Genomic DNA, 24,996 nt, shown 5'->3' with positions numbered 1-24,996 from the left:
CTCAGGCTTCCCTCCTCACAGGCCCCTCCGCACCTTTGTAAGAGAGGCTTCTCCACGGCGTGTCTTCCAAAGACCAGCCCCACGCAGAAATGCCACGGGAGAAGGGTTGAGAGTCCTACAGCAGTGGTGAGCACCCACCCCACTGCTCCAAGGGTTTGCATGTGGGAGCCTCACCACCCTCCTCTCAGAAAAGGCTCGTTAGGTAGTGACTGATGGTGATGGCCTGCACCTGAGCTGGCCTAAAGCTGCTGCACCTGGACGCAAGCAGCACAGCTAGAAGTCATTTATCATTTCAGCTCCCCCAGCAGCAGGGAAAATCACATCACAGCTGTGAGTTGCACATGCAGAACCTCAGAGGCCTCACTGGCCCTGGCTGTGCCAGCGTACCACACGACAGCAATCATGGCTGCCTCCCACCGGCACGGCACAAACAGGACTACCCAAGGGACTGGATTCACACAGAGCAAAAGGCACTTGGACACCTCGAACAGCGAGAGCTGCCGGGACAATAGCTGAGGCCTCTTTTAAAGAGGGCATGATGGATTTTTCCTTATTCAATTACAGAAACATTAAATTTGCAGTCATGCACGAGTTCTTTCTTTAAACTAGATCATGCTTTGTCCCTCAGCAGTCTGACACAGCCCTTCGATCACAGAATCATTTCATTTGGAAAAGACTTTTAAGATCCTCAAGTCTAACCATTCCCTAACTCTACCAAGTCTGGTGCTAGCCCATGTCCCTCAGCACCACATCTGTATCTTCTTGATACCTCCAAATTTGAGGGTTCAACCATCTCCCTGAGAGGCCTGTTCCAGGATTTGAGACCCCTTTCAGCAAAAATGTTTCTTCTAATATTCAACCTAAACCTGCCCCAGTGCAATTTAAGGCCATTTCCTGTTACTTGGGAGAAGAGACCAATACCCACCTGGCTACAACTCACTACATTGTTAAGGCAGACACATGCAGGTAGGGTCTCAGTGCTGCACGATGTTGCCTTCCACTTACCCATGCAAATACCTGAATTAAGACTAAGTCTTACAGTGCCTTGGTGGTTTATTGGATTAGTAACTGCCCTTCAGCAGCTCGAATCAAAGTCTGAGCAGCATGACCTTTTGCTTGCAGGGCTGTGAAGGTGCCTCCAGTGAAATGAGCTTCCCTTGCCCTGCTCCAGTGGACCACATCCCCCAGTGAGCAGACATTTCAGAGAGCATGAAACCCATTCAATGGGGCCGGGGACTTAGCAGCATGCTTGAGCAGGAAACCTTCCTATCCATTCCATGGCCCTTTGGAATGTGAATGAAAAGCCAGCAGCAAAAGCTGGTGCAGGATCTACTCCTGCTACACCTGGCATACTGTGCCACCAGAGTCCTGTCTCCTTTACAGCCACATAACCTGGACCAACAAGGAGGGAGAGGATGCTCTATAGTTACTGTAATGTAGTTGTAGAGAGGTGGAGGCAGGTCTCTTGCCCCCACCTTGTTCCTAGGATGGGAACAAATGACCTACAAGCTGCAACAGGGGAGGTTTAAGTTGAGTATTAGAAGAAACTTCATCCTTGAATGGGTTCTCGTACTGGAATGGGCTCCTCAGGGAGGTGGCTGATTTCCCTAACCCTGAGGTGTTTAAAATAGGCAGGGAGATGTGGTGCTGGGGGACAAGATTTAGCACCAGACTTGGTAGAGTTAGAGAGTGGTTGGACTCAATAATCTTAAAGGTATCTTTCAACCAAAATGATTTGACAATTCCACCAGCACTCGACCAAAGAGTCATCTCAAAGCAACCCTGAACTGATACCCAAGAGCACAGGACTTAAGCCTTAGCACTGTGATGTTCAGCCACAACCTTGCAGAAGGAACATGGTGAAGAGCAGTCAGGACTTGGATTCAGACAGCCACAAAGCAGTGGTCTAAAGACCTGATTTGAAGCACAAAGGCATAAATACACACACACAGATATAACCTGCATGAATAATTTGCAAACAATTTCAAAGTCAGCAGTGTGGTAGGTGGCACAATGGTCACCAGCCCTGCTAATACAGAAGACAGGGAAAAGGCACAGAAAAGGTTAAGGAGTATGCAATCTCTGAATGAAAACGTATCCCAAGACAGAGCCCTGCAAGCAGCTGCATGGGAAGGGTGTTCAGCATGGGGGCAAGTCAGAGCAGCCAGGAACATCAGAGGCACACAGCTTTGCTCTTCTGCAGCCCTCTTCAGCCTCTAACACTGCTAATGCACTCAGAAATGAGCCCCTCACATCATACAGGTAGCAGCAGAAAGCAGCAGTTCCATGCTTATGTGTGGTTTGAACAAAGTGTGCAATGATTTGGTGTGCAGCATCCATGATTTGTTCCCAGCACCTTGCTCTAAGAGCAGCTGTGAGGATGGAAAGCTGCTGGGTGCTGGTACCCAACCCATGAAGGTCTCCAAGTTCACCACATACCGAAAGGCACAGGTTAGGCTCACTTACCAGTTAGCTCCCAGAAGGGATTTTGGTTTTAGCACTCTGAAGTTTCTCCCTGGACATAAACAAACCATATATGCAGGAACAAAAGCAAATAAACCATAAGTCAATGGCTATTATGCTGGGATTTCATCAAGCCCTGAGAAAGATGAAGAGCCAGAGAAGTCAGCACAGGCCCAACATGTGTCTGCAACCACTTTGCCAGTTGCCTGGACTCAGCAAATGCACGAAGGCATGGAAATGAACCCAAATGCCAGACAACAGCATAAAAGAGAATGAAAGCAGCAATGCTGAATTCCCACACCAAGCATTTCAAACAGTGAAGCAGGGCACATGTAACAGCTTCCCTTCACTACTCAAAAAAACAAGAAGGCAAAACAGTGCTTTTTGGTCCTGATTGCCTTATGCATACCGAGTTTTTAGTCTGTGACCATCGAGTTGTGCTTGGTAAGCCCCACAGATCAGATAGCAACCTGCAAGAGATGGAAACTCTATGATCATATGATTCCTGGGAGAGATTTTTATTCTCTTTTATTTTTAATGGAAGCATACTCTACAGATTTTATTCACTACTTAAACTGGAAGAGGAGAGATTTAGACTGGATATTAGGGAGAAATTCTTCACAGTGAGGGCGCTGAAACATTGGCACAGGTTGCCCAGGGAGGCTGTGGATGCTCCCTACCTGAAGGTACTCAAGGCCATGTTGGATGAGATCTTGAGCAATTAAGTCTAGCTGAGACACTTCCCTGCCCAGAGCAGGGGGGATGGAGCAGACGACCTCTGAGGTCACTTCCAACCCAAACCATCCTATAAATCTCTGAAACAGCATCAAGAATTAGAGACACTATTGCAAAAAAAAGACACATCCATCCCATGCAGTGATCAAGAAGCAAGGTGGGCTAGGATCTCAGTCAAGAGACTGGCACTACTGAAACATGGGTGTGACATGACCCTATCTTCTTAGCAAGAAATATTTGCTATGTAACAGCTGCTGGAAAACCCTGTTGGAAAAATATGAAGGTCTATCTGGAGCCTTGTGTGTAGATAATACATCCATCATTCAGCATTAAGGACAGAATAGCTGTGAGGAACAATCTGAAGTCGCTCAGTGGTGAGCAAGAGCTCACACAGATGTACCAGCCCAGCTCCACTGCAATCTGTAGTGGTGTGACCAGTAACTCCTGTCTTGGAGAATGAAGACTGAAAAAGCACATAATGCATGACAAATAAAAGCCAAGAGAGAATAATGTAAAATAAGAAATAAAAATAACAGGATATCAAGTGGGGGTGCTTTCCTTTTGTAGACTTAAGAGGGACAACAAAATGGGACAGCCTTCCATGGACTGGGAAGGAAGGGAGGGAGCTGAGGCAAGGCAAAGCACCAACTCCTGGGAAGATGGAGGTGGTCAGGAAATCCCCAAAGCTGTCACGAACGTTGCAGACAGGCTGCTCCAGATTCTGAGTGATCAGTGATGCTCCCAAGAGCTTCTGCAGCCAAGAGGACATCCTGGACTTCTTGGGAACAGGAAGTAAGAGTAGTACCTCCTCCAGCTCTAGACCACATGCATGTGTCACGGCCCAATGCAAAGAGAGAACCACACAGGCCACAGTCCTCATGGTCATGTGTACCATTACTTCATAACAAGAAAAAAAAATAACAAAGATTCTTATTCAGCAGCCAGAGTTTGCAAAGATTTTTCTCCACTGAAACACCTCCTGGATTTCAATGGGATTTGGGAACTGAAAGCTCAGATTCCTCTGAAAGCTCCAGTGCATTCATTAAATAAACCTCAGCGCTTTATGGGTAGAGGAATGAGGAAAAATAAAGCAGTGAAAGTGACAGACATCTCAAGATAAAGGAGAGACAACAGTGCCATTCCCTGTGCAGCCCACTTCTGGTGCCCAGGGCCCCACCTCACTTCCCCCAGCCTGGCACGCCTGATCTGGTGTCCTGCCTGTCCCGCACTGCGAGGATGTGCCTGGGTTTCCTTTGGTCCCACCACCCAGGAGCATCACAGCTCCTCTCTGAAAGCATACAGGAGCTGCTTGAATGCTTCAGGAGAGAGGCAGGAAGAGATAAACCTCTGCAGACAATTCTATGCAAACCAGTGGGAATTGTCACTTTCAGCCTTTGTGCTGCATTACATTCTATGTCTTAGCTTCTTGGATTTACGTTCCACCATGGTTTCATTTTTCCCTTATATATATATATAAAATCACAAGCTGTTAAGCTTCAAAACTTACTATTTCCTTAACCCAGAGCTTTTCAGCTCAGCAGCTCTTAAACATAAACCTCTCTGACTGAAGTCTCCTGAGTTAAGCTGTCTGCAGCAAGCCACTATCTTGATTCCCACTATCTCAGTTCCCACCTGCAGAGCCATTTCTTCTCTGGGACAGTGGATCCCTCCCCACACCACCACCTGCTCATTGGCAGGACCTCACATGTCCCCACAGTTGCCATGTACCATCCCTAGCACAGTTCAGGGTTGACACACATACAGCTGCAGGCACTGTTCAACTGGTGATGTGTGTCCTGGACCTCCCAGCACCCCATGTCACTATCCTCAGTCATGACACAACTGAACAAGCAACCTGGAACAACCTGAAAACAACTCAAGGTGGGCCTTGAGACAGACACAGGGCAGCTCTTTCTGAAAACACAGCTGAAAAAGTATGACTCCACTGACACCCTGAAGAGGAGCCATAAGCCACACCTGGCTTCACAACAAGAACTTAGAAAGCAGATTGGTGGGACATCTTTTTGCATAAAAATATACCCCATTATGACTTCTTTTTTCTTCTTCCTTCTGGAAATGCAGTATCACAGGTTAGAGACATCTCTGGATGTCCCATTCTCCTGAGGCACACACACGCATCCTGCACCCCTACAAACAGGTAAGGCTGAATGCTCCATCTACTTAAAGCAGCAGCAGAACTGGGGGGTTATCCTCACCATTCCTCACCATGACTGACACAAAGGCACCAGCCTCTGTGCTGCTCTCAGGGACACATTGCCAAGCAACACAAAAAATCCATGCAGGAGCACCAGGTTTGCAGTAATGTTCAAGCTTTTCCTACAGACTGTGAGAGCAAGATGACCAGGGAAAGTCACAGCAGCAATGGGTAGAAAAGGCTAGAGAAGGAACTGTTCTGGATAAGAAGACAGAAAAGCAATGACAGGCAGAGTTAACAAGGAGAAGGCTGCAGCAAGATCTAGAATGGGAAAGAGTTGGAACTATCCAGAACCATAAAAAGCCAGAGGGAACATGCAAAAACACCTTTCCTATTTTGAGACCCTAAAAAAGCAGCCAACATCTCCCATTCTTCCTGTCCTGCGAGTTCACTTTATTATGGTAATCCCAGAAGATGCCATTCCCCTTAGGTGTCCAGTTTTCCTGTTCTAACTTTTGACCCTCTGCCTCCTTTCTCTTCTTTATTTGATTTTCACTGTATTTTCTCCCAGGATCCTACTCCTGGGCTTGATTAAGGGGTTGGCAGAAAAGTGAAAGAGAAAGTTTCTGAAGAAAGTAAGAAGCAAAGCAGAAGTCAGCCCCATACAACTGATGACAGGCTAAGCACGCATAGTTAGAAGAGCCCAAGAGTCTCCACAGCACACTCATCTTAATTAACATTCAATGTATTTGACTTGATCCAAGTAAAGCATGACATAGAATCCACTAGCACAACAGACAACCCAACTGAAGAACTGATCCAACACTAGTTCTACCAGAAGTGTAACTGTAGATAAAAAGCAACCAGCAAGCAGAGAGGAGGGGAATCCCTCTGCTGTCTGCAAAAGGAAGGACAAGTCATGCTCCTTCGGAAATACATCGAAGTCCTATACCACTTCTCCTGTGCCCAGACACACAAGCTTAGCTCTCCTCCTTCAGATTACAAGAGCCAGGACTCAAAATAAGCAATCTATAATAAACACACGTTCACAAAACTTCCAAACTTCACTTAACACAAGTTGGTTCTGCTTGCCAAGACCTACTGCCCAGTAGGCAAGTCCAGGGAATAAAGGTGCTCCATCTAACACTTGGTTCCAAACCACCCAGTTCTTCTACAGCTTTTTTGCTATGAAAATCCTTAGGTAGGATCCAGTCTTTAACTTGCTCCCCTTTGGGAAAATGGTAAGAAAAATAAGCATCTGTGCTTACTGCACAGGGAAAGAGGGCAGGAAATTTGGTGGAGTTTGGCTGCCAGTCAGTAATGGCACACTAGAAGGAGACAGGGCATAGCTTGGGGTATCTGGGTAAGATTTCTAGAGAAGCAGAGGACAGTTCCAGCACGAACTTAGCCCCTGAGGGACCGTCTGGGTGGCAAGAAGCCCAGAACCACCACCCATCCTGGCCCTGTTTTCCACTGCCTCAGCCCACACACACTCCCTTCCACCGTCATGCTCCAGTTGCTCCTCTAGAAAGGCTGCAACATTGCTGAGTACAAAAGCACAGAGCCCCACACTCTTCACAGCCCTTGGGGTCTCAGACATCACTCTGGTAAGCCAGTTTAATAGGAGCAAACAGAACTCTGAGAAAGACCTAAGAGGCAACCATGAGCACTCTTCTTGAATGTCCCAACAAAGACAACAAAAACCAAAGAGGTGGTTTTACAGTATCCATTATCACCTTCTCTGAAACACTAAAATCACCAGGGACTTGAAAACAAACCAGGTATCCATACAGAGCAGCTGTACCTGCAACCAACACTGCAGGAGAGGACAGTGCTGCTGCACACCCTGCTTGCTCCCTTGAACATCTGCTCTGTGCAAGGGAACACAACCAGCTACTTGTTTAAGACATTAAACACTTATGGGATGAAATGGCAAGGAGCAGGACGACTCCAGAGCAGACACAAATTCACAAAGAAAGGTCACCTGAGAAGGCAGGGAAGAACTGCTTCTCAATGGACCTATATGCTTTCAAGCAAGCCATTCTGAAGGACCAGAAGCACACAGATTTGTAACCCTCGACTTAGCAATCAAAACATTGCAGCTCTGTTGCAATAAGGTCATTATTGCCATGGCAAAAACATGTTTCAACCCTCCTGAAAGTCAAGAACACTTCAATAGCCCACATCTGGTATTTGCTATCTGAGATAGTTTTAATTCAACCTTTGAGGCTCTGTTCAAAGCAGTGGAAGAGCTGGCAGCTGCACGTGCATATCCTAGAGGATAGGGCTGTGGAGCCCAGCAGCCCCATGGAATCATCCCATAGCCAGTCCCAACAGGAGCAAGGCGAGATGTGGCTGGCAGGAACAGGCAAGGGCCAAGGCAGATCACTACAGAGCCAGCAGGGCAGTGGACAACCACATCAATCCCTGTTCACTTTTCACAACTGCATGAATGTAAACTGGCAGAAAACGGTGAGAAGGCTAACAGGAGCTGAAGTTACCATTTTTATGTCCCGATGTAGATGCCTCACAATGCTCAACAGCAGCCTAACAAAGATTTGACTTGCATTACACCTTGGCTACAGCACAGAAATGGTTTCCATTAAAACTGTCCATCTGGGCTCCATCTTCTCCCCTTCGGTCCTTGTGTTGGGTCAGGTGGCACTCCACGGACCTGCTCTTGTCAAGTGTATTGGCTGAGCTGGAGTTCATCATCCTCAGAGCACCTTTTATAGTGCTGTGTTTTGGGGTGATGTAGCTGGGTGATAACACCACATCAGATATTGCTGAACCAAGCATCAAGGCTCTGCTTCTCCAGCATTTTCACTTCCCAGCAGTGAGCTGAGAGTTGGGCAAGACCTTGCAAAGGGACAGAGCTAGACCAGCTGACCCCAAGTGACTAAAGGGGTATTCCATGACATAGGATGTCAGCTGAGAAGGAACAGCTGAGGAAAAGGAAGCATGGGACAGTCACTGATGGCATCTGTCCTCCAGTGCAACCATTACATGTGTTGAAGCCCTGCTTCTCAGGCAGCAGACATCATCTGCTGGTGGGGAGCAGAGTAACGGCTTTGTTTACTCTTGCTTCCACGTGCAGACTTAGCTTTTCACCCTATTAAATTGCTTCTATCTGGATTCACAGGCCTTTGGTTTATCTTCCCTCTCCCTTATCCATCTAAGAAAGGGAGTGATAGTGGCTTTGGTGGGCACCTGGCCCCCAGCCAGGGCCAAACCACCAGAGTTAAGTGACCTGCAGACAGACAACACCCTGGCTTTTCTTACAAGTTTAATACTCAGAATATTTTATTGGCTGGATGGCCTCTTACTGAAATTACTGTACAATTTTCACTTGTTTCAGCCAAAATTGAGGGCAATTTTGCTTAAATAAGCCTGTCTATGCCATTAGCTCCATTTCATCAGGGAAATCTGCTCTCACTTGTGTATATGACATCATCTATTGACATAACCCCACTGAAACAGGCATTTCAAACCCTTACCCTCTGCAGCTTCACGTGCTGCAGTTATGCTCAAACTTAAATGAATCTTAGACACTAGACTTGCACCATTTTGCTTCTCTACCATGCATTTTGTTGACTTTGTTTTTCCAACAAGATTTGCTTCTGGAGACTCATGGTGGCTTCCCTTTTGTCCAGAACCTCAGCTATAGAAACTAAGGTGATTAGAATAGCAAGCCTTAAAAAATACTTTCAATTACAAATTTTCAAACCATATATATTGTTTCTGCAACTTGAGAGAAAGATCACTACTTAAAAAGCAACCCTCTATGTCAAATAAAACAAAGAACAACTCAAGTTTTTACAATTTCTTGAAGGCAACCTTCTTGAAAGACCAACTGTGCAAGTGGAAAAACTCTCAATTTGCTCAAATGCCCTTCTGTTCTCAACTAACATTTTTCTGCTGTGAAAAACTTCAGTTGCATTAATTCTCACACACAGCAAGGATTAAAGTTGAATAGTTTACCATACAACTGCTCCAATGTTTTTAAAGCATTTGCTAGTGTCTCCCACTCACAGCTAAACTGAGGAAGTGTGATACTGATGACTTGGTAGTGAGGTGGATGTGAACTAAAGAGTAGAAGTCAGGTGTGGTCAATGGAAGAGTCTAGTTGGAGGCCTGTGTCTAGCAGAGTCCCTCAGGATTTTGGGACCAGTACTATTCGATACATTCATCAACCACCTGGATGAAGGAAGAGTGCAGTCAGCAAGTTTGCTGATGACATCAAACTGAGAGGAGTGGCTGGATGTAGCCAGGCTCTTCTCAGTGATGTCTAATAGGGCAAGGGGCAAAGGGTTCAAGCTGCAGCATAGGAGGTTCTAGAAGAACATAAAAAAGGCAAAACTCTTCCACTGTGAGTGCAACAGCCCTAGAACAGGCTGCCCAGAACGACTGTAGGGTCATCTTCTCTGGAGGCATTCAAAATCCACATGGATGAATTCCTGTGTGACCTACACTAGGTGATCCTATTCTGGCAGGGGCATGATGGGGGGTGAGGCAGGGGTGTTGGACTCAATCTTTCAAGTCCTCTTCCAACCCCCAACATTCTCTGATTCAAACATACAACTTTGCCTCTTGGCACCATCAGTAGGCAGGAATCAGAGAGAAGGAATGAAGAAGAGACCGATGTGAGCCTTTGGGGTTTGATGAATAAGCTCCTCCTTCCCAGGAATTTATCCACTGGAATAGATCTCCTTCAGCAAGATCTCTAGGCACACCCTACAAATGTTCAATTCTCTTCTCCACAAAACACTCACTGGATTCATGGAGAGTCTCAGAGCCTGCAGTCCCTGAGGGGACCAGCACAACCAGCAATTCCTAAATCAGAGGTATTACATTTTACAAGCAGAGTTACAAGCCCTACATACTCAGTCATTAGAGAGAAACCATAAACCAAAGAGCAGTGAAGCAGCTCAGAAACCAAGATGCAGGAAAGGCTGTTCTATGCAATTACATAATTAGTGGTCACTTCCAGACAAGAATAAAACACCACTTACCACTTCAGTCCTCTCACCAGTCATCTGCTCAGCAGCCGTAAAGCTCCTGGAATTGGAGTTGTTTTTCAAGTCAACAACATAAATGAGACTATCTGATGTATAAAGGAGTAGCTAAAATACTTAGTAGTAGTTCCTATGGTTAACTTCAAAGCCTTGTTATCTCCTGGGTTGGGGCTGAGTAAACAGACAGCCCCCAGCCCATCATAAAAAAGAAACGATAGTGCTTTATTAAAATACTGAAATTTATTTTTCTGCCACGTACATTTATTCTCCCCACCATCTCCATTTGTCTGACCACCACCACCACCACCATGCCTTATCAAAACATTCCATACATACTTAAAGTGAAGCTGAGGGTGGAGTCCCGTCTTTAAAAACTGAGCAGGCGTTTTGGACAACACATTCTTGGCAAGGTAATCTGGATGACATTTATCAGACACAGTAGGGAAAGCTCTTTCAGCATTTGTAAAAAGGACAGCCAAATAATGGTTACAGAAATGAAGACTGCAGATTTTAATGAACTGTTTAAACTGTTTTGTTTTCTTACAGACTCTGTCTCCACTGCCAGAGAGCTTGAATGACCTGGAAGTGTGCACAAAAAAAAGTTAGAGACTGAAATCCTTTTCTCTCATTATTTTCAGTTTACTATCACCACTTACTCCACAAAACACTGACATGCAATTACAACAAATATAAATTCCTTGCAGAGAAAGTAGTTGCAGCAGTACCCAACGTCTTGCTGTCTAGGAGACTGTTTACACTAAGTCACAATAGTCAGAATTTAGTGAAGGTAAGCAAGAGGATGGGTGTGGACCAGCTAGGCAAATATTGGCTGAACTCTGCCTACCCTGGCTCATGTCAGACCAACTTCAGTAGCTGAGGCTAACTGCTTTTAAACCTTCTTTCAAGAACCTATCAATTTGTCTATCAGACAAGTTGACTCAAAACCACTGAGGGAAGCAGGAAAGCAGAAGGAATTCTGTCACTGGAATAAAGCATTAACTCAGAGGAATTTTGATAGGGAAACATGAGACATTTTAGCCTAATACATGTTGAGTAGTAACTAATTCAGAACTTGCTTCCTGATACCACCTTTTGGCTTGCACACTCAGAAGAGTTCAGTTGACTTTGGGAGAAAATGTAGGAAGAAAGTCATAATCTCAATCACAAAACAGTTCCCCCTCCCAGACACCCTCCCCAACAAAAGGATCAACAGCAGACTGGCCTAGGTGGCCAAATTCAGCAGCAAGGAAAACCACAGCTCATTTCCTTAGCCAAGATGGTGCCAAAAGGAAAATTCTGTGGGCTTAGTGAGCAAGAGATGATTTACCAACCATATAAAATCTGGAAAAATGTAATAAAATATTAGCTTCCCCATCTGAGCCAACTAAACCCTTAAAACCATTCCCATTTCTTTAATTTGAAGTATTGTTTGTGGTTTGTAACTCTTTGAAGGAGTCCAATGCTTGTAAAGATTAAGAAGTGGAAAAGAATCCCTAAAGTCAGGTTATAAAAGTTTTTGGACTTTATCACGTTCCAATAAACTCAGTTACCTTCTGGTCCTCCGTCCTGAAGCAATTCTTAACATAGTTGGCAAATTTGGGTTCCAGCTTCGGAAGGGTAGTACCCTGATTGGATAAAAAACACACTTTAGTGTATGCAGGTCATTTAAAGATTCCAGTAAACAACTTCTGAAGCTTAAACCCTTTGCAATTTTACTGAGCTCACCTTGCAACATCCCAAACCAACCTGCTTTTAAACCATTAAGAAGCTTTCTCCCCTGTGGTAGTCAGCTATTCTCAGAGGAGTGCCTGCACACTACAATGACTGCATGAGCATCTTTGCTCCTGCTTTGGAATGTAATAGCAAGTACACCACAACCTTGCTTGTAGTCAACATTCATATCACTGAGAGTATTAAAATTTATCTTCCCACTACATTTTAAGACTTACTCCAATACATTCATTTTATGAATTTAAAGAACTGTTTTGGAAGCTGGTGAAATGTCTGGAGAACAGATCTTGTGAGGAGCAGCTGAGAGAACTGAGGCTGTTTAACGTGGAGGCTGAGGGGAGACCCTCTGGCCCTCTACAACTCCCTGAAGAAAGTTGGAGCCAGGTCGAGGTTGATCTTTTTTCTCAAGGAAAAAGTGACAGGATGAGAGGAAATGGCCTCAACTTGCACTAGGGAGGGTTCAGATTGGGTATTAGAAGACTAACTTGTTCACTGAAAGGGTTCTCTAACACTGGAACAGACTCCCCAGTAAAGTGGAAATTCCCATCCCTGGAGAAGCTTAGAAGACACAGATAGGGTGTTGAGGGATCATGGATTAACACCAAACTTGGCAGCATTAAATAACGGTTGGCCATGATGATTTTAAAGGTCTTTTTCAATCAAAATGAATCTATCCTAAGATTTGCTTGCACCTCCCAAATTGTCTTTGAAGATACTGAAATGCACAAAGCACATTCCACAGTAATTCATGGATCTTCTTGCCTCTATCTCCCTTCTTGTCTCTTCCTAACTCCAGGCAAAAATAACTCAGCACACTATCTTTAGAGACATTTACTTTTTCACATGCACTGTGAGTAGTATTTTCCCCATTTTTCAGGTTCATCAGTTGAAATGTACCTAGTTAATTAGGACAGCACATTTAGATTGCCACACAGCACACTGCAGATTACAATGTTCAAAGGACACAAAGCAACGTTAGGAGTATCTGAAAGTGTAACAGTGCACCCAAGAAGCTCAGATTTGGACAATGTCTTACCTCTGGATTCTGTTAAGTACTAGTGCCTTTTTTTAGCCTCTCAACATCTGCTTACTATACAATAGAGCAGTTCCACTCTAATTTAATGGTGATTTTTTTTAAGCTGCTAGCTTGCTGGTTGTCAGATACAAGTGCTATTGTCTATGGCAACACACAGACCTTCTGCCTTGCTGAGTTATGCTCTAGCATCACCTTGGAGAACATTAAATTAAGCTGCCTGCTATTGCTTCTGTGTATTTGTGCTTACACAGCATTTCCCAGTAAAAACACTCCTCAAAGTATATCCTAGAACTACTCGCCATTTATCTGCTCCACATGCTTTCCCCTCCCACAGGGACATCTGTCTACTGTGAGCAGCTCAGCAGCTTCTGCTTACACTGCAGAATCCAACACTAATCGCAGCTCCTCTGAGTCATGCAAAATCCACCCTAGCATCCACTAGCTCCATGAGGTTAGCCTGACCTAGCAGAACCATACCATCCATCACTGCCAGCTTCACAGTTCAGGCATATGCATTTTGATCCTCATCACAATCTGTCACTGCTCACTTGACATACACTCTGGATTTGAATGCTTATGGGTCCTATCACATTCCTGGGATAAAGCCACCCCGAAGCATTTTAAGAATCTAAGCACAGGATAATCCTAATTCTTCAGATGATTTGATTGCCACTTTAAGAGGAAAAAAATTTATCAACTCAGACCAAACCAAGAAAAAAAAAAGCAAACCAGGAACCCTTCACAGCACTGGCATCAGTCAAGTGTCTAATACTCCACTTCAGTCTCAAACTTAAGTAGGCACACTCCAGAGCTCCTGAAGTAAAACCAGAGCTCCAGAGTTCTAGCTGTCAGGCCCTCACTGTTCTGCAGTGTGTGCTCAACTGCTCCCCCAGCTAGCACAGACTGCCAAGCCTATCTAAAAGAGGAAGAACTGCTATTACCTATGGCACTTAAATCCAACTAGCCTGTACCTAATGTGCAATTTTCCTTCTCAAACTTAAAATACCAGGTAAGAATTCTGCTATGCTGTTATAGGTTTAAGGCACTGAGATGTCTCAACCAGAGAGTACAGTTCTCCAAATGGCTAGACAGGACCCAAGACATTGTAAAGTGTTATTCTATCTCAGAATTCCACCATCTCTTTATAAGCTGGCTGTATGGCCAGATCTTGCTCTTTTCTCCCTTCTCTCCTTCTGGGAACGCATGGGTTCTTATCTCTGGCATGGGGGAGGATTTTGGGTTTATCTGCAGCCATGGACAGCCTGGCTCATTTTCTACAGTCCAGGCTTGGTTGCACAGAATGTATGGAGGCATGGGGGGAGAGAGGAGCACTGAGGCCTGGGTATTAAAGCATGGGGAGTAAGATTTTTCTTGGTATGTAGTACGTATAATAGATTTGTGTATCATGATTTGCACTGTTACATGTAGTTATGAACACTACTTCCACTTAAACATCTAATTATTTCCAATCTGGTGTGGAGCATTTTCCTTTAATTCGAGAAGGGTTGATGAGCATCCTTTAAACAAGGACAATAATCATGAAGCACTAGTCAAAGCTGATAACCATCAGATACAGAGCAAGTGCCCCACGGCCTTCAAGAATGAAGCATGCACAGAGGTCAGACTCAATTAACCCCAGGTCTCCAGCTGAGAAAGCTCACGCTTGCAGGTCTTCGCCCACTCACTAAGGCATCTCATAAGCACCTGTCTCCCCCTTCTGGAAGTCAGAGAGCACTACAAGCACCGGATCTGTAAGGTGGATACTGTCTTCAGATCAAACTATTTCAAGCATGTGAAGAACTCTGCTTTACTCTAGTTGCCTACAATGGGTACACTAAGACACCTTGAGAATAAATGTCACCCAAGGTATATTGCTTTGGGTTTTTTTTATTGTGGGTTCTTTTCAGTAAAACATTTCAGTCATACCAAATTACTCATTGCCATTGATGGAGGAACACAAAAAACAGTGGCATTGGTGAGTACTGAGGCTTGGTTTTGCCCCATGCGAGTTTTCAATTCTCAGAGCTTCAACATCAACTCTGATAACTGCATAGCCAGTGACACAATCATTTCTTATAAACATTCAACTCTTCTGATCTGTGGGAGGAAAGAAAAATAAGGCTGAGAAACCCAAAGGTTCCAAAAACTCACCTTATCTACAGACGCTTGCATTTTTGCTTTAATCTCCTCTAACGACAGAGGGACCTTTGGAGTTTTTGGAGTTAGAGATTTATCCTTCTTGGAATCTGGAGTCTGAAAGTTATTCGTGTCATTAACAGCTTGCAGCACACACATAAAGCTACTTCATATACAAGATGAAGTTTTGTAAACTCAAATGTTAAAACAGTGTAGAATTGGTACATAATAAACGCGCTAGTGATTGCAGGTACTTCAGATAGCACATATTCCTCAGACAAGCAGAACAACATTTCAGTCTGAAGTTACTGTCTGCTTAGTTAGTATCTTGCTTCTAAGGCCAGGCCTACACAGCTCTTTCTCCCAGAAATAAAAACAGACAAGAATCCCACCAGAGGTTTAATGAGTGTTGAGTGTGGTAAGCGACACATGACATCATGCCTGAAGTCACACATCTGCACTGTTTTTCAGATGCTATCCTAGCATCCATCTCACCCTAACCCGTTTAATTTTCATGGCATGCACGTTCAGGTACATGCAGCAAGAAAAAGCTGCATAATGAGCTTAAAAACTACAAAGCAAGGAACCTATGTTCTCAAACATTCCAGTTCAGGGAGATTCCCCTGCTAGCAACAGTCTCCTGCTGCACTGCAGTGGGGCAAGGCAACTGGCACTCATCCTCCTTGACAGGCAGCTATTTTGAACTGTGGAATCATCACTACTCAAAGTACAGCACATCCAATTTCAAAGTTTGGCTGCTGCAGTTATGTATCGACCAGTCAAGAATTTCAAAGGGTAATATGTAACAACGAACAGCATACCCAGCATGCTTCATATTTACAATATTCATTCCTCAGTTTAACAGGGAAATGTAGCTGCTGGAGCAGTTCCAGAAGGCCAAAGGTGATCAGGGGGCTGGAGAATCTCCCCTAATGGGACAGGCTGAAAGAGCTGGGGCCATACAGCCTGGAAAAGAGATCGCTTCAGGGAGACCCAATAGCAGCCTTTCAGTACGTGAAGTGGGCTACAGGAAAGCTGGAGAGGGACTTCTTACAAGGGCTTGTTGTGATGAGGGAAATGGCTCTGAGACTGAGGAGGGTAGATTTAGACCGGAGATTAGGAAGAAATTCTTTCCAGTGAGGGTGGCGAGACACTAGAACAGGCTGCTCAGGGAGGTCATGGATGCCCACTCCCTTGGTGTTTAAGGCCAAGCTGGATGAGGCCTTCAGCAACCTGGTCTAGTGGAAGGTGTCCCTGCCCAAGGTAAAGAGGTTGGAACTAGCTGACCCCCTCCAATATAAACCATTCTACGAATGCATGAAAGATAAAGAACCATAACTTAATGGTTAGTACATTATTTGAAGTCATCATTAGGCAAGAAAATTAGCTTCCACACTAAAACATTATTTACTCATTTTCCCTCACTCACTTTTGATTTAGATGCTGGTGTGGATGGCTTAGAGTCTTTTCCATTCTGCTTTGCTTTCTGCATATTTTTTCCTGGAGTCTCACGAACAGGCTGAAAAGAAAACATACAAGTTTACCTGCCATTATAAACTGCAAGTGTTAAACTCATTAATACTGAAGTTTTAGTAACAACTACACTCTAACCTGAAACAAAAGGCATTCTCACTGCCCACAACAGCATTGTCAGTGTTGATCATTTAAGCAAGAAGTATACTACAGGGACTCAAATGACAAACTGATAGAGAAGCACAATAACCAAGATCAAGTTTTGTTTTACCTTAAAACTACATAGGACTTCCAATATATTTTCCTTAGATGATACATCTTGCCTTACCTACTACCATGCAGGCTTCGGTAGGCAGATACCACTTCAGACTAATTTTAGGTGGCACAACAATTCCAATATCTGACTGAAGTGCTACACAGGTTTTGTAACAATCATTGTCTTTTGTTTGGCGTTTCATACAGAAACATTACCTGGGGTATGTGTGGAAAATGCAACATTTGTATATTTAAGAACTGAACTCTTATATTTCTACATAAGCCAAGGGCTCATTTAATTCAGTCACATTAGATTTGATTAGATGGCAGGAAGTTTGCAGTTCAGATTGTCTTTATTGGGGCTTAAACTATCAGTGCACTGTCATCTATAGAAATTTGCTCAAATAGAGCACCATATTGTGAAGCAAACCATTAAAAGTTTAACAGAAGGAAACATAAAAATCCAAGTATTCAAGTGGCAGCTCAAAGCTTGATAGTTAATTTTGCCACTAGATGGCATTCAAGGGCTCACACAACTTCACATCCAAGCCCCTGGGTGCCTGAAGTGAACCTTTTCCAGTGGCCATATTCAAACGCATTTTGTAGTCAGTCAGGTTGGTGAAGTTTCTTCACAGCACGCAGGACTAACTGAAATGGCAGAATGTTGCCTACATCTCTGTTTGCTGCCCATTAACCACAAGGGAACACATACCAGTCTGACACTGGTGTAGCCATGATGGTAGGAATTCAGCTCTGCTCTGCAGCAAATAAGCCCTGAACTGGGTGCACATCACACTGAAGCATTCCAATGTCCTATTAAAATCTGCTTAGACTAAACCACATCAAAACATTTACACATTGCAACCAGTCATGCTCAAAACCCTTAACTCAAGGAAGGGTTTTTATGTGCCTGGACCGTTACACTTTGTATTGTCATTCAGACCATTGTTAAACCAAAATACCAGAGGACATCTCAGCCTCAAATAGCTTCTGCACTACAATAAACACAGACTCCAAACCTAACATGCTCTCTCACTCATGCAAACAGTTTCCTCACCACACCACTTCCTGCCTCAGGGGTCTTTCACATGACTTCTCAATGACAGATCAGTATGGACAGTCAATTAACACCTATCAATAAGTTTTGAGGTGCAAGCACTTGCTCCCTCATCTGAATATATTTAGCTGCAGATAGTAAAGCTACCTGGTGTCACCAGCCACTTCCCTTCAAGTTAAAGAGACCATTTAATCCTTCCCTGGTGAAGAGGGTTATAGCAACATGTTTTTATATACAGACCACTTACTTTCTTGATTGGTGCTTTAATTTCTTCCTCATCATCCTCCAAGTCATCCTCATCACTAAAATCAGAAAGGTGGTTACAATTTAGATTGATATTCACAGCTTTAACTGTGTTAGGAATTCAGTCTTCCCCATCCCAGCAAAACATTTTCTTCATGAAGGAAGTAGTTATCTCCCCAAGTCTACCTTAGAGCTTTATTTAGCACATTGCAAGGCATTAGGCCACATTACTTTCCTTCTGTTTTCACACTGCAAGGCTGTATCTTAAGACTTCCACTACTAACAGAGAGTTAAGTTTAGCAGAAATTAATTACAGGAAACTAAGTTTTATAACCCAGTATGACATATTTGTCACTGCAGAGATGAATTTAAGGCAATTCTATCTTTTCATAGCCCAGATAAAAAGCAGTTTGCTCACTTAGTATCCTTGCTATTCTAGAACAGTTAAGACTACTCTAAACTTCATCAAAACAAGAATACATACTCATCATCATCGTCGTCATCATCATCATCGTCGTCGTCTTCATCTTCCGCTAATTTTGCTTTTTTCTTTAAAACAAAAGCAAGTAAAGTGTTAATGCCATTTTGTCTTAAACTTGATCCCAAACAATTTGTGGGGTAGTAACAAGACTATCTTCCATCAATACAGCTAGAAGACAAGCCATAGCAAGCTACAGGCAAAAGCTATCGACATCTACAGCATGCTGTGAGCACATCAACCTTTCCTTCTACATTACAGCTTCCATCAGCATCTAAACTCCTGCAGCGTACTGATGTTTGCACCAGAACCTGTACACCTTCACTTTCTGCAGTGGACTCAACTTTCATTTTTAGTTGCCTTCATCCCAACCTCTCCAGGAAAGGTTTGGAAGCTATCCATACTTAGAATAGCAGTTTTCAAGACTCAAGTATAAAATAATCCTTCCCTGCAGGTATCAAAAGACCACTTAATTAGCTGGCTTGCTATGATTTACTGTTTAGTCCTAGGAGCAGTAGTATGAAACTATAGCAAAATTTTACAGACAAGGTGACTGAATGGGATACCTGTGGTGTTTTAGCTCCTCCTCCACTTGCTGGTCTCTTTACTGAAGTGTTCATGATTTTTGTATCCTCTTCCTCTTCATCTGATTCTGGTTCTTCCTCTAGAGCTGGTAGGATAATGGCAATGTATAAAAAACTCACCTCACTTACTGATAATTAAAGCAGGTCTGCTGGGACAAAATAGAGAGTAACAAACCCAACTAATAGTTGTGGTCTTACTAGGCTGCTGAATTGGTTAAGAGGAAGCTTCCTATTAGCTACCTAACCACTAGAATTAGAAATTCAGTTGATCACATGCATACTACTACACTAAAACAGAATCACAGAATGGGATGGAAGAGACCTTACAGATTATCTAGTTGGTTCCAACCACATTGCCATGGGCAGGGACATCACCTACTAGACCAGGCTGCTCAAAGCCTCATCCAACCTGGGTCTGACCACCTCCAGGGTTGGAGTTCTCCACAAATGTTCTGGGTAACCTGTTCCAATGCCTCATCAGCCACACAGCAAAGAATTTCATCCTAATGTCTAATCTGATGCCAGCTTCTCCTAAGTCCGAAGTAGGTGAATAACCATCCATATACTGCCTGCAAGATTCCTTACAAAAAGGGGCCATAAAATTGTTTCCATGCCTAAAGAGACATTTAAGAGACATCTAGACAAAGATATCTCAGAAGATTATTTCAAAGGAGAAGGTTAGTCCCAGCTTAGGTTTTAGAGCAAACTCAAAAGTATTTCATGGCCAGTCTTGCCACAGCAGAATTCTGAGACACTTCCCACCAGGAATATAATACTGTAACAATGAACTCCCCTTACCCATGCAAAGCATGAAGAAAAGTTACACAAGCACATCCCCGAACAACTTTTTCTAGTTTCCTCACATCTCTCAGAACAGTTCAGGATTCAGAGTATTAGCATTACAGAAAGCACTGTTTGAGACACAGAGTGTCAGGAGCTTGAAGGGACCTTGAAAGCTGTCCAGCCCCCCTTCCAGAGCAGGATCACCTATACCAGATTACACAGGAATGCATCCAGGTGGGTTTTGAGTATCTCCACAGAGGGAAACCCTGGGCAGCCTGTTCCAGTGTTCTGTCATCCTCACAAGGAAAAAAAAGTCCTTCTCATGTTTACATGAAACTTCCTATGCCTCAACTTCCATACACTGCCCCTAGTCCTGTCCTCAGGCATCACTGAGAATGGCCTGCCTCCATCCTTCTGGCACTCACCCTTTATGTATTTATAAACATTGATGAGGTTACCCCCCTCAGCCTCCTCTTCTCCAAGCTAAAGAGGCTCAGCTTCCTCAGTCTTTCCTAAGAGAGATGTTCCACTCTTAATCATTTTCATGGCTCTGTGCTGGACTCTCTCAAGCAAGTTCTACATGTCCCTCTTAAACTGGGGATCCCAGAACTGGACACAGATACATCAATTCATGCTCTCTTGAGACTGATTAACAACCAGATTACTACATACCTACAAGATGTTGCCCACTGACGTAAACAGGCCCTGAACCGCATTTCAACCTCAAGACCACTGGTGGTGTGATCTCAAAGCCACCTAACGAAACCTAAAGGAAAACAAAACGTGTTATTTACTCAGCTATTAAAGACAATGTGCTTAACAGGTAATCCCTCCAAAGGAAACCAAAAGCATCAACATCTGCAGACCCTAATGCTAACAGTTACTGCCCAGTCCCCATCTGACAGAATAGTCAAGTGTTTTGAGTCAAATAAGGGTCACACAACAGCATTCACATTACATTCTCATTAAAAAGTTAAAGTTTGCCTAAAATTCATCCAACCAAGCCCTTTTCCAACTAATCTTTCTCACCTGAATCCACTGGGACCAGATTGTCAAGTCCCTGTACTTACCGTAGGCTGCACTGACATTTTCAGAGATGCCAGGACTACTTTGACAGGGTTGCCTTCATAGTCCAACGCTTCTGCTTCTACAACATGTAATTCGTCTTTGGCTCCAGCCCCTAAGGTAACCTGTGAAGAACAAAGCATGTTTTCAGCACCTTCCCAAATATGCTGAAGTCCTTTGAACCACATTCACTCTTCTGCATCTCTTAAGACTGATGTACAAGGTGAGACAGTATCACTGCCTTTATCCTTCCCCTTCTGCCCATGTCTCAACTGCTGAACTCCTTCACTATCACACTACACAATGTCTGCCTACTGGATGTTCTGCAAGCAGTTAGGTCTTAACCTCTCCCAGTTCAGCACTGTCACATATGCCTTGGCTTATGCATTACTTCAAAGACCAACAACTCTCCCTCAGAAGCATTTCAAAACTCAAGTGCTGGATTCCTTACCCTGAATACCAGACTGGCACTTTCTAAAATAAAATCATGGCTTCAGGGAGGCAGATAGGTGAGATATAAAACAGTCCTGAAATTCCAGTTCTCTGAACCTCTGGTATCTGATCAGTATCACCGGCAGGTATTCCAGAGGACAGTGAAGAAGACTATTGCTCAATGCCCACGAAAAGAGATATCTGCACTCTCCTTCATGGGAGATGCTGGTGTAAGGTGGCAGAGGGACACAACTGCAAGTTCCCACCGAGTTTTAAGCAGTCTATCCTGATCCAGACTATCATAGTGAAGGCTGAGAAACAGGATCTAGGATTCACTACTGCTATAAAGATTTGCTACTGTAAATTTAAAAAGGTGAAACTGTTGCTCTGACCTCACCACTCAAATGAGTTAGGAACAACACTGCATTATTCAGCTGGTACAACTACCCACCAGGACAGGAATTTAAGAGCATGCCTTCCACCCACAATTACTGACATTTGCACCAGTTCAAGCAATACTGTTCTTTTATTTATTGAGTGTCTGCCAAGTAGCCATTCACATGCTTCCATTTCTACACTGAAGTAAAGCATAACGAAGCACTGAGTATCCCTCTTTTTCTCAGCTGTCATTTCTAAGACACTTAGAGAAACCCTCATGTCTCTACATGCATTGATTCTCCTACCCTTCCATTTTTATCTCCTTATCCTCCCCCCACATTCTGTGCCTCACACCAGGTCCATGACCACACCTGAATATTAACTGACACATGTCAGTCAATCTTTTATACATCTAGCCTTCCATCAGGTGCATAGTCCTTTGATATTTGCTAGCTCCACACTATCTTCCATCAGTACCTTCTTTTCTATATTAAAAAAATCTTACAAGCCTCTGAGACACTTCCAGTTTGTCATTTATTTCCTCCCTCATTCCTCCTGTGTATCAGTTTTTGTCTTTAAAAAGGCAGACAGAGCATCAGAATAGATGCAACAAGCAATTTTCCAAACCCAGGATCTTTAGATAAAGCCACGTCAGTTACCACACAGTGACTAACTTCATCTGCATGACAAGATGCAAGAACATACTTCAGTTATATTCTTGCCTCAGAAGAAATTCTAAGAGCTAATTACTCCTTAGATTCTAACACCTGTATTAAAGTATTCCAATTATCACTTCGAATAAATGCAGAGATTATGTAAGTCTGCTGTAGAAAACAACTATGCTACAGGAAGTAATCCATAATTACAGGACTTGTTTCCAGGTATCATCAAGATGTCTTTTTGTATTTAAATAAAGACAGTATGAAATCACGAAGTAGAGAGATGCTACAGCTTTTCAATTCCTTGCCTGTAAAGTTGAAGCACACCTTTCTGCTACCAAAACCTAATGTGCTCAGGCCAAAACAAAGTCTTGTTTGTGTAAGGCAGAAAAAGCCAATAACACAGCTAAGAATTCAGTATGCAGATTCCTATTTCCAGGAGTGTCCTGTTAGCTAAAGTATCTGAACAGACATTGTGTAGTCACATCCTGAAAGAGGGCAACTCCAAAGACAACAAATCAAAACATAAAACTTAGTTACTAGCTACTCATGGTGGGGGGGGGAGAGAAAAAAGCTCTGGGCATTATATTTAGAGAATATACAGAAAACCTTTACAAAATTAAAATCCACTGAACTGTGTTGTGCCCATATATAATTCATGTATCTCATAAACTTCTCCTGTCCCCCATGCTAACTCCAGTGAACTACTGCATTAGAGAGGGTAAACTGTATTTTGGTCTTTAATTCCTTTTAGAATTAAGTTATGAAGCTACTGTAAAATCACGTTTACACTTTTTCAGCCCTACACTGTTTGCTGTAAACAACAAAGCATCGCTGGATATTGTATTTTTTTCCAATTAGTCTCTTAAGTAATATGGTTTATGCTTCACTCGCCAATGAGACCTTACTATTCAAGCCATTCCCACAAAAATGTATTATTAGAGATATGTATCAAAACCTTCTCTTCTAACAACACAGAGAATTACCTTAAAATATAAACCCCCGCAGTTTTAAAACGAAATGATACTTGCCGTTCTCAAAGACAACTGATGCTCATTTTCTTCATCATCTACTTTGAACTGATACTCCTTATCTGCTTTAAGCTCACAGCCTGTGAAAACATGGTTCAACCATAAGCACGCTGCATTGCTTATATCCAAGTACTTGCTAAACACTAGTTTCGAAACTCGCTGCTTGAAGGCTCATCAGTCACACAGAAAACCAGAAGCACCGCAGGCACACGAGAAACACGTGGGGCAGGGAAAACTCAGGCGAACCCGCGGCCTACTCCGGGCCACGCAGCTCCACCGTAGTCCTTTCAAGCGTTCGCTCCAAGCTCACCCATATCCCCCATCCCATCCCCGACGCCACCCGGGAGGCCCGGACTCCGCACCTGAGGGCAGGCGGCAAGGCAGGCCGCGGCCCCGCATCCCTCCCCTCCACGTGCTGGCCCTGCAGCAGCGCAGCCATGTGCTCCGCCGCCGCCCCCGGCGCTGCGAGCGCGGCCGCGTCCTTAGGAACGGGCGGGGCGGCAGCGGCGAACAAAAGCGCCGGATCGGGCCGGCCCGGGCCAGCGCCACGTGCGAGAGGCGCACCCCGTGGGCCGCGCCGCGGCCACCGCCGTTAGGGGCGCGCATCCCCCGCCTCGGCAGGGCCCCTCCCGCCTCCCGCCTCTCCCCCCCCGCTAAGGCACAGCGCAAGGCCGGCACCAGGCCTCGCGGGCCCCTCTGCCTCGGGCCGCCTCCGGCCCGGCCCGGGGGAGCGGAGAGGCCGGCAGAGCCCGGGAAGGCAGGTCTGGGTGAAGGGCAGGCGGTTACCGAAGAGGAAGGTCTGCGGGCGCAGGGGGCCCATGCTCTCCATGTCCATGGCGCTGTCCTCCATCTTGTCGGCCTGCTGGCGCGGAAGGCCTCTCGGAGCTGCACGCTGCGGGCGGACGCGCAGTAAAGGGAGCCTCGTTCCCGCCCACCCCCAGATATAGCCCGCGTGCTCTCGCGACAGCACCGCGCCGGCCACGCCCCCTGCCCGCCGCCCCGCCTCTGCGCACGCGCCGCCCCGCTCCCGCCGCGCGCTCACGCCGGGGGTGGTCGCGAGCGCGCGGCTCGTGGCGTCCTGCCACGCGCTGGGGGTTGCGGCCGCCACAAGATGGAGGCGTCCGGGGCGGCGCCTACGGGCCCCGGGCTGCTGCGGGGCGGGCCGGGCCGGGCGGGCTGCCTGCGGCCCTTCCGTCCTGCGTGGGGCCGGCGTCGCGGCGCTGGGAAGCGGCGGCGAGCGCCGCCCGTGCAGGTGCTCGCTCGGTGCTCTAAGCTGGAGGAAGCGGC

General features: G+C 44.9%; 2 protein-coding genes across 4 annotated transcripts in view; both read right to left on the bottom strand.

Moving 5' to 3' along the window:
• FGF18 (fibroblast growth factor 18) overlaps positions 1 to 124 on the bottom strand; it is a 76,775-nt gene extending 76,651 nt beyond the window's left edge. Inside the window, exon 1 of the mRNA XM_064161645.1 lies at positions 34 to 124. The gene's annotated coding sequence lies outside the window, so the exon portion shown is untranslated. The remainder of the gene's footprint in view (positions 1 to 33) is intronic.
• A 10,465-nt stretch (positions 125 to 10,589) lies between these two features.
• Positions 10,590 to 24,627, bottom strand: NPM1 (nucleophosmin 1). Of its 3 annotated transcripts, none has more exons than XM_064161643.1 (11): positions 24,496 to 24,625; positions 23,710 to 23,789; positions 21,215 to 21,334; positions 20,817 to 20,910; positions 19,344 to 19,447; positions 18,802 to 18,848; positions 18,304 to 18,358; positions 16,701 to 16,790; positions 15,287 to 15,388; positions 11,919 to 11,993; positions 10,590 to 10,947 (listed from the first exon to the last, which is right to left on the bottom strand). In XM_064161643.1, exons 1-11 carry the CDS (start codon positions 24,557 to 24,559, stop codon positions 10,909 to 10,911), a joined length of 870 nt encoding a protein of 289 aa, XP_064017713.1. In that variant the 5' UTR covers positions 24,560 to 24,625; the 3' UTR covers positions 10,590 to 10,908. The 3 variants fall into 3 exon arrangements, with proteins under 3 accessions (XP_064017713.1, XP_064017712.1, XP_064017714.1); XM_064161642.1 differs by having other exon boundaries at positions 18,784 to 18,848; positions 24,496 to 24,624; XM_064161644.1 differs by lacking the exons at positions 10,590 to 10,947; positions 11,919 to 11,993; positions 15,287 to 15,388 and adding an exon at positions 15,005 to 15,232 and having other exon boundaries at positions 18,784 to 18,848; positions 24,496 to 24,627.
• Between the last annotated feature and the right edge of the window lie 369 nt (positions 24,628 to 24,996).

This window comes from Pogoniulus pusillus, chromosome 22, assembly GCF_015220805.1.
Source record: "Pogoniulus pusillus isolate bPogPus1 chromosome 22, bPogPus1.pri, whole genome shotgun sequence".
NCBI lineage: Eukaryota > Metazoa > Chordata > Aves > Piciformes > Lybiidae > Pogoniulus > Pogoniulus pusillus.
Note: the sequence above shows the minus strand (reverse complement) of the source record. Positions and strands in the feature narration are given on the sequence as shown.